This window comes from Nannobrachium achirus, assembly GCF_963921795.1.
Source record: "Nannobrachium achirus genome assembly, chromosome: 16".
NCBI lineage: Eukaryota > Metazoa > Chordata > Actinopteri > Myctophiformes > Myctophidae > Nannobrachium > Nannobrachium achirus.
In genome coordinates this window covers 22,851,143-22,861,277 of record NC_137823.1, presented here as the reverse complement: position 1 = coordinate 22,861,277, position 10,135 = coordinate 22,851,143, and the positions used below count along the sequence as shown (strand labels likewise).

The 10,135-nt window shown below is 42.2% G+C and overlaps 1 protein-coding gene across 1 annotated transcript; it reads left to right on the top strand.

The window, feature by feature from the left end:
* Positions 1–360: 360 nt before the first annotated feature.
* gje1a (gap junction protein epsilon 1a) lies at positions 361–9,808 on the top strand (the record flags this gene model as incomplete). Its single annotated transcript, XM_080744336.1, has 4 exons — positions 361–399; positions 1,416–1,598; positions 5,523–5,720; positions 9,611–9,808. 4 exons carry the CDS (start codon positions 361–363, stop codon positions 9,806–9,808), a joined length of 618 nt encoding a protein of 205 aa, XP_080600462.1.
* Between the last annotated feature and the right edge of the window lie 327 nt (positions 9,809–10,135).

The following is a 10,135-nucleotide window of genomic DNA, read 5'->3' as shown; positions in this document are numbered from 1 at the left end:
TTCGCTGACGTATGTTGTGCGGGGGATTAGGAAGCGCACCGAATAACGCACGATGCCCACCCCCGCCCCCACCGCCTTTGTTTCTGTTGTCCTGCCGCCACATTGATGGAGCTCGCCGCGGATGAAAGCAACTCACCCAAAAATATGCACCGACACGGGCTTTCAGGAGAGAATGAGAGAGAGAGAGAGAGAGAGAGAGAGAGAGAGAGAGAGAGAGAGAGAGAGAGAGAGAGAGAGAGAGAGAGAGCATAGTTTTTAGTTGTGTTGTGTTGTGCAGTGTCAGTGTTAGCCTTGACTTGTGCCAGCAAATTGGTCATGAGGACCAATAGAATGTGACTGGAGACAACGGACACGTCGGCCATGTCTTTAAACTACATCCGAAACTTCTATGAGGGATGTGTAAGTAGATTGAAGGCAGTTTCACATGCAAGTGGACCTGATTCCAGTCCCTCTTGTCTTTTTGTTCTGAGTGAAAGGTTTAATGGTCAGGTATAGGCCTATATATATACTATGGCTATTCATCATTTAACTTAAAAAGAGTGTGTGTAGCCGCCTATAGGCCTTATACAATGAACATATAGCTAAATGAACACTGAGTTTTCGAGGAGACAATTATAGGCTCTCTGTCTCTCTGTATGGGCTCAAGGTGATATTGATTTAGAATCTTTAATTAATTTCCTGTGTCCACTTATATGTCTCAAATAGTAATTGCACAAATTGCTTTTTGCTTTGTTAGGGATATATCTTTTTTTCCCCTTCTCCTCCTAGTAGTAGCCTGATCGTATTAGAGTTTGAATTAATTTAAAGTTAATTCAGAGTGTGATGGACAACATGACAGCTAGGCATGCTTGTCCATTTAGCTGCTAGCACTCTGGGCCTCAGAGTGTACTGGGGACAGCGGCTTTTATTGGACTGACAAAAGGTTATTTTCTCTTTGTCCACTCTCTCTCTGTCATTCACTCTCCCTTTGTGTGCGTGTGTGCGTGTGTGTGTGTGTGTGTGTGTGTGTGTGTGTGTGTGTGTGTGTGTGTGTGTGTGTGTGTGTGTGTGTGTGTCTCTGTGTGCGCATATACGCGCGTGTGTATGTGTGCGCGTGCATGCGTGCGTGCGTGTGTGTGTGTGTGTGTGTGCGTGTGTGTGTGGGCGAATGCATGCTTGCTTGAACGTGTGGTACTCATGTTTGAAACCATTTTGTGTACGCGTATACACCTGCATGTTTCCGTGTCCTTGTTTGTGTGCGCATGTATGTATGTATTGTGTGCCTGCCTGCATGTGCGCGCTTGCCTTGCATGCATGCTTGGGTGTTTGGCTGTGTGTGTGTGTGTGTGTGTGTGTGTGTGTGTGTGTGTGTGTGTGTGTGTGTGTGTGTGTGTGTGTGTGTGTGTGTGTGTGACTGTGCGTGCGTGGTGTCCCAGCTCCGGCCTCCTACGGTGATAGGTCAGTTCCACACCTTGTTCTTCGGCTCGGTGCGGATGTTCTTCCTGGGGGTTCTGGGTTTCGCCGTCTATGGAAATGAAGCGCTGCACTTCAGCTGTGACCCCGACCGCCGAGAGCTCAACCTCTACTGCTACAACCAGTTCAGACCCATAACGCCACAGGTAACTGTACTGCTATACAACCAGTTGAGATCCATAACGCCACAGGTAACTGTACTACTGTATACAACCATGCAGTTCAGACACATAACACCAGGGATGTGCAGAGAATGTTAGAGAGGCAGGGGCTGACATTTCTAAAATGCCCTTTTGGAGAAAATATTGAAAATAGCAGACCCCAAGCTCACAACGCGTCGCAGCGCGACTCATTGTGAGCTTGGAGGCCGGCTATTTTTACTGAGGTTACGTTTAGGAATAAGCTTAGGTTTTTAGGCATAGTTTTACAGAGGTTACGCTTAGGAATTAGCTTAGGTTTAGGCATAGTTTTACTGAGGTTACGTTAAGGAATACCTGGCGGCGACCTTTCGGAGGTCACCGGATTTGACCCGGGCCGCAGGTAGCTGTTGTGTGGTAGTTCAGTCAGTAGAGCTCTCGCCTTCGGACCACAAGGTCAAGGGTTCGATCCTGGGCCACTGCCATCTCAGTGTATGTGTAGCACGGCTTGGGTGCGGCAAGTCGTGCGGTAAGAGCTGATGGTTAGTGAGGCGCTCCATCTCCCAGGGGTCTAGCGCACTGTAACCGCGATAGACCCCTGTGTTCCCGCTTGATACCGAAAATAACCCCTACCTACAGTACTTATCTGTGCCAAGAGGAAGGTCAGGGATGTCATTTTGGGTCAGAGGGGGATGACAATTGCCACCTCCTAGCGTTCACATTTAACTTTTATGCATATCATTTTTTCCACCTTTTTCTTCTGTAGATTCATTTAATCTTAGATCATGATTGACAATCCACGCTCTTCTGCCTACATGTGACACGTTATAGATGTGTTTTCTGGTCACAACCATACATTCATGAAGCACTGGCAACCTGGCATCCCTATTTCAAAAGAAAAGTCTCCAAAATAGCGGAAATAGCAGGACTACAAGCTCACAACGCGTTGCATGGTGGCACGTCGTAAGCTTGTAGAGCAGCTATTTTCACTATGTTTGAAATAGGATTTACTGTGAGTACTTGTTTTGCCACCCTATATTTGTTTCAGAAATTACACCTCTGCCAGGGGTGTGTATGGAATTTCCAGCGGGCCTTACTGACATTGAAACGTGAGATACATGTTGCTGAATTATATTAAAACTGCATGAATTTTATAGACATGATAGTCTAGCAATACAGCTACTTGCAATACAGCTACTTGCAATACAGCTACTTGCAAGGCCAGAAAGCCTGTGTCCTTGCTTCACAACATATGAATGTTCCATTCCGAAACCATGTTTCACTCTGGTGTATGGTGAGGTTACAATGAAAAGGTTACTTACATAAACCACTTGAATACATCATATCAACTTTTAAATTACTAGCTCATACCGTGCCGGTTGGCTGGCATTGACCACTTCACAGGTCACTAATGAAACACATTGAATTATCATGTTATAATATCGACTCAAGGCAGCCGTCTTTCATAAAAACATTTAATATTTACTATATGTATTGTAACTATATATTAATATTATGTTTGTGTACACACCTGCATCAATGGAATGCAGGCAGGCATGTACTCAAAAGTATGTACATTTTTATTTCATTTTGGTCATTTGGCCATTTGGCCTGATGGTTGTATCAGGTGGAAACTGCTCTGTAAATAACTCATCGATATCGTCCTTGTGTACATTTTTAACTCTTAATTGAACATTATTTTATAGTTTGAGTTAAAGCTGCAATCCAGAGCAGAATTGGAACTTTATTGTATGTAATACATAAGGTAGAGCAGTGGTTCTCAATTTATTTTGGCTGCAGTACCCCCTTAAACTGATTTCTGAAGCCGAGTACCCCCCTTCCCGTACCCACTACAGCATTTTGCTTAGAAAAATGTACATCAAAAGTCCAATTCCCGTGCCAATTATGTTCAAAATGAAACAGCATATGGCAAATAAACATTTCTTTCTATTCAATAACAGTTGTGCTAGTCAAGGTATTGATTTAATTTGGTTTAACAATTTACAGATGAGCAGGTTCACACAAAGTCTGTCAATGTTTTGTCATTGACCATAATATAAAAATACATATTCCCATTTTCTAGTTTTTTCCTCACATAGCCCCTGCAGTACCCCTGCTTACCCCTAGGGGTACACGTACACCCATTTGAGAAACACTGCGGTAGAGCATGTTACTACAACTGGAGGTGGTCTCTGACTGTCTGGTACTGGTTGACAAGTATTACTGCCTGAAGCTCATAGGCCCACATATCCCCTTGGTATGTGGGCTAGATATTAAAGGAGTAGTTCACCCCCAAAATGGGTTAGGGTTTTTTCTTTTTTTTTTCTTTTTTTCAATTGATTACTCACGCCATGGAGACTTGAGTTCAATAATATTTTCAGTTTTTTGTCGCATTCCTAAAACAATAATTTGATTACAATGAAATGTCCCCCATTGACCCGAATGCATTTGGGTAAATGTACTATGATCAGTTTTTACAAACAAACAAAAAAATATTATTGAACTCAAGTCTCCATGGTGTGAGTAATCAATAGGAAAAAAGTCAGTTTGGGGTGGTGAACTACTACTTTAAGGTCTCCCACACGGGAGGAGACCCAGGTTTGAATCTCAGGTGTTGCATTCGCAATTCCTCTCTTTTGGTCCGGACCGGAGAGGGAATCAATCTTGAAGATTACATCTAGGTTTAGATACAGTCTTCTAGTGCAAATCAGCAGATGCTTACAAAACAAACAAACCAAAAGATCTCAGCGGATGGAAAACAACACGCCATATTATTTGGTGATGATATATCACAAGGGCTGTCCGTACTGAGAATGATGACTATAAAGGTAACTAAAACCCATTATGAACGGGTACACATTTGTGTGTATTACCCCCTCAGGCTGGGAACACATTTTTGGCATGTACAGTATGTAGTACAGTAATTATTGAAAAACATGTAAGTTTTTCAGAAAGCCAAAGCTGTAAGCTATCAAATAGTTTTGGAATTTTGTTTCTACCTGCTACAGAGGCTGAGTAATATGTTTTCCAGAAGAAGAAAACAGTGGGTTATCTTCAAATCGGACATAGGCCTATGGGGCTTTATAAAATAATTCTAACTTTAGTGGATTGGAAGAGTCTATACTGTTACAACAACAGTAGCAAACAATATGGTTGGGATCACTTTCAAAGCAATTCAATGAATGATTCATACAACACTGACAGCTTGTCAAAATCGTTTTTTAATTTAGCAATATGTATAGTTATCATTTGTGGAAGTGTTGTATCTTTTACGCTACTTACTTTCTTTGTTTTAAATAGTTATGATTTAATGTCACTTTGTCAAGTGATAAAAAAATGAATTTTTGAATGTTCTTTCCTAACCCAGTGGTTCTTCTCAACCGGTCCTTGAGAGAGTTCCAGGTGGTCCGCAGCGAAAATATAGAGTTGGTCACCTAATGGACCTTTAACCCTTGAGAGTGTAAAATGGAACCAAATGGACCCTTATGTGTCAATTTGGGTTCATTTTACACTCTCAAGAGTTAAAATATTGTTTAACATCTGGCATTACTTAATTTACAAGAAGTCTATGCAATTAGAGAATTAGAGAATGAAACCAGGGGGCACACTGATTGGTCTAGATCGACCAATCAGTGAATGGGGTTATGGGGAGATGTCTGAAGGTAAAAACAGAGGAGAGATGTCGGGGTTCGCTGTGATAGGCCGTCACCGTGGCGAATGACGTGTTGTAGTTTGGCTTATCACCCCAGACTGCACTATGATAGGGCCTTAAGTCTTGGGGTCTGAGAGGCTAAATGTCATCAAATGGTGGTCTGTGGCTCAAAAGCAGAATAAATAATGGACCTTGACATGAAAATGGTTGAAAACCACGGATCTACCTAAATACTTGGTGTGTTTCTTTCGTTTTATTTTTGGGTTTTCTCGTGGTTGCAGGTGTTCTGGGCGTTGCAGCTGGTGACAGTGTTAGTCCCCGGGGCGGTGTTCCACCTCTACGCCGCCTGTAAGAACATCGACCAGGAGGAGATCCTCCAGAGACCCATCTACACCGTCTTCTACATTATCTCTGTGCTGCTCAGGATCATCCTGGAGGTCATCGCCTTCTGGCTGCAGAGTCACCTCTTTGGATTTCAGGTTCGTCACGTACAGCAATATGATGCTGTCTGTCTGCTACTGCCACCCGGACCAGGCACACATAGACATCAAAGGGAGCTTCAGCCCAGTGTTGATTTTGTCGTCTAAATCAGTGGTTCTCAACCTGTGGACCCAGGGGGGTCCCCAAATTATTTTGGGGGGTCCCCATATGATTAGCTTAATGTGCAACATTGTTTTCCCATGCACTCAACGAGTAAACAAACCAACATAACGTGTATAGAGGGTATCTGCACATTTCCAAAGTGACAATTAAAAGACTTTTAAAACTTTTTAATTCCTCTAAAATGAAAAATGAAAAATGCTATTTTCACAATAGAATCGTGTTAAACTAAAGGTAATGCCTCAACTCCTCCAACTCACTGGTCTAAATGATGACATTTTTTGAATGTCGACTAGCTTTTTTCACTGATGAAAACTAAATAAGAACTCAATAAAAACTATGATGACTAAAACTAAGACAAAATGTATTACCAATTTTATCAACAAACAAAACCTAGACTAAAGTGTTAGGGAGGGACTAGCCCCGGAAACCCAGGCTTCTTGGCGATCGGAAGAAAAAGAAGCCTGGTCGATCGCGTTATGATCACTGTTGGAGGAAGTGTAGAATTTCCCTAACCAATCAGAGTGCAGAGAGCGTCGCACCGAATGTGTTGACGTCATGACGCAGCAGCGTTCTCTGCGCTGAGCAGAGGACCAGGGGGGGTGGGGGGAGAAGAACACATGCTATTGGCCAGAGACTCGCGGAGAGATTCGCCGCGCCCGCCCATCTGCCTACACAAACTGGTCCGCGTTAGGTTAGAGTGGGGAGGGACTATTGGAGGAGAGATCCAATAGAACTAAAAGACAAGTTGTTTTATGTTTGGTTACGCTCGGGTGTTGCCAGAATACATTTTTTTTAGACTAAATCAACGTCGGATTTAGTCAACTAAAATCTTATGATATTTAGTTAGGGTTAGGGTTACTAAAATGTGACTAAAACTCAATGAACTGTTATTCAAAAGACTATGATTAAAACTACATACAAATGTAAAAATCAACACTGCTTCAGCCCTTGCCTTTTTACCTGTGTGCCATGAATTCAGCATTTACTATGGTCAAAGAAATGCAAATACCCTCTTTCCATGCCCTACCCGAAGTCTCAGTAACTTGAATGCAGAATCGTTTGTTGAGAGAATTGCCCTCTCTGTGTAGAAATCCATACCGTAGGCTATGACACATCTCCTAAAAGGCTTGGTACTTAGTTGAGCGAAGTGTTCCGAACCGAAAATAGTTGTAGATCATAGCTTGTAGATCAGTATTTTGCCAAAAGTTCCCTTTTAGTAATTTCAGCCCCTTTCCCCTCTAACATTCTGTGCACGTCTCTTACCCAGACAGCCTTTAGTATCTGTAATATTTGGGCGTGATACTAAAGTCTGGACGCAGGCAGTACAATTTCCTTCCCACAATTTCCCCTCAAAAAAGAGCCAGCAGCATGAATGTAAGCACCCATCATCACCATCTGAAAAGAGGTCAGCTTCTTGCACTGTCTGTGTGCAAAGCCAGCAGCAATACATTAAGGAAGTCTTAATTTCAAATCTTACTTAATTAATAGAAGACCTTTTTTCCCTCTGCTTTATTAACTCTGCCAGGCCAAAGGCAGAGTATGGAGATAATTTGTACATCCCCTTTTTTTTTTTTACAGTAATTCCTAAAACCTGTTTAACCTGCCCCTACCAATGACATAATCTTTTATGGATTCCAAGCTAACAGAATAATACAGCCAATCCTTCAGGGAAGTTTAATAGTACGCTGAAACAGAATCCATTGTTCTTGCATTAATATCAAAAAAGGTTTTACACATGCTCTCGTTGTCGCAGAGCCAAACCGTCTAGAGAATATATGCCGGGGTTGATGACTTATGATAAAATGTCACGGAAATGTAACTCATATGGCGTGGTCCGGTCCTCGACTGGAGAAATATCGGGCCGTCATTTTAAGATCCCCATCACAAATGTTCGATATAAATTTACAACCCTGTCCTGAAGTGTCTATCTTTGGTGTGTGCACCGCTGAAAATCAGACTTCTAATAAAAAGAGCTGGAGCGGTATTGCCTTTATATCATTACTGGCAGTATAAGAGGAGACAGTCCTTTTAGATTGAAAATCACCACCACCACCCATTAAACTAGACCATTGGTTGGAGGATGTGATGTTATATTTAAGGCCTTGAGAAAGTCACATTCACGTGTGCCTTAAGAGAGTCACCAGGGGATTTATGTCCTCCTGGGGCCCTTTATTAGCTTACCTTAAGGAAGCACTTCACCCATTTTCAACCATATCTTCATATTATTGGTCCTCGCTAAATCTCATTATATTCAGTGTGTGTCTCAGGGGAGAGATGTGGAATTCAGAAATCTGCCTTGACATCAGGCTTTTAAAAAAAATGCAGGAACAATGCCTTCTATTTCAGCATGTTAACTTTTTAGGAACAGAAAGGTTGCAGTTTCTATCAGCCTTGTGTCCCCATCGATTATGTCCTTGGTATGCAGGTTTCTGAATTGTCCATAGCCCACCAATGAGTCTCTAAACCAGGGGTAGGCAACCTTAGGCACGGGTGCCAACATTGGCACCGGGGAGGGTGATCACCAGCACACTGGCAGAAGAGAGAGGATTTTTATTTTAAAAACACATCTTTTTTTTAAACGTGGTCAATTAAATGAAGTTAGCTCATTTATAGCAAATTACATCTTGCACAAAATTCTACATTCATTAAAACTCTGAACTTTGACTGGGGTGGGAGTCGGGGGGGATAGGTGGATTATTGCTCTGGGTCTAATGATCGTTATGTCCTGCCAATCAAAATATATCAAAATATTTGTCATTAAAATGTATGTTGACATGGCACACTGAAACTCTAGAAAATAAAAACATGGCACTTAATTTCAAAAAGGTTGCTGACCCCTGCTCTAAACTCTGTCATAACAGTTGCATGTATGCTGTGCCTGTCTGCTACTACTATATTTGGATTAATATTACTATTAACATGTATTATTATTAATATTATTATTATTATTTAATGAATACTGCTAATTTCTATTAATATAAATACTACTATTTCTAATAATATCAACCCTACCATTACTAGTTTATTCATAATACTACTCGTCTGTGGGCTGTCATCGTCTGGCTGCCACCGTGTCAACTCCCAAGAGTTTACGAGACGCTGAATTATTCATGAACACTTGTTTCCTTCTACAGTATACCGTACCCTGCCTCCCTTCCTTCTTCCATACTGTACATCCTCAGTTACTCCACCACTCCCTTATTTTCCTCCTCCTTTAAAGCAGCGGCCCACTTGAAAATGTCGAAAGAAGCCTGAGAGTCCCTGGATCCTGCTTTGAGAACCACCGATAGGGCTGTCACGATTGAGACATTTTACATGACGATTAATTCTCACTCAAATAATTGCGATTAATGATTTAATCGTGTTTTTGTTGTTGTCAATTACATTTCTGTTTGGCTTGTAGGCTTTGAAGTTGTCAAATACTTACATATTTGACAACTTTATACTTAAACAAATTACATTTATGGTGGAAATAGCCGATCTACAAGCTCACAGCGCCTCACATCGCAACATGTTGTGAGCTTGTAGATTGGCTATTTCCACTATTTTTGAAAATGTTTGAAAATATATGAACATTTTTCAACATGGAAACGATTATGGCGATTATGTCAAATAATTGTGATTATGTCAAATAATTGCGATTAGACGATTATGTAATAATTGTGACAGGCCTAACCACCGATCTAGATGGGGAAAAAAAGAAAAAAGAAAATGAGGGATGAAGAAAATAATTTCTCTGCCTCTCTCTCTTCCTCCCGCTGTGCAGGTCCACCCTCTTTATATGTGTGATGCCAGTGCCCTGGAGAAGGCCTTCAACGTGACCAAGTGCATGGTGCCGGAACACTTTGAGAAGACCATCTTCCTCAGCGCCATGTACACCTTCACCGTGATCACCATCCTGCTCTGCGTCGCCGAGATCTTCGAGATACTCTGCCGGCGACTCGGCTTCCTCACCTATCAATGACCCGCGCTGACGCACAGACGGAGAAACAAGCGGAATCGGCGGGGTGGGGGGGAAAAAAACATCGGCGTGAAACTCCGCCATGGTGTAAATGAGGCCCCTCCGTGTCTGCTCACTGCTGGCCTTTTCACGAACCCGGGATCCAGTGACGTGTAAAAAAGGGGGGGAGGAGAAGCTACATGCTCAGTGGTTGGGCCATGTGAGAGTAAGTTGGTATCCGGATTGTGAGACGGGTACACCGCCGACATCGGCATCAGAACTCGTGAGAACTCTCCTAGGTGTTGTTGTTTTTTTTTAATGATTCTTTCTTTTGCCCTTAGCTAGTGAGTG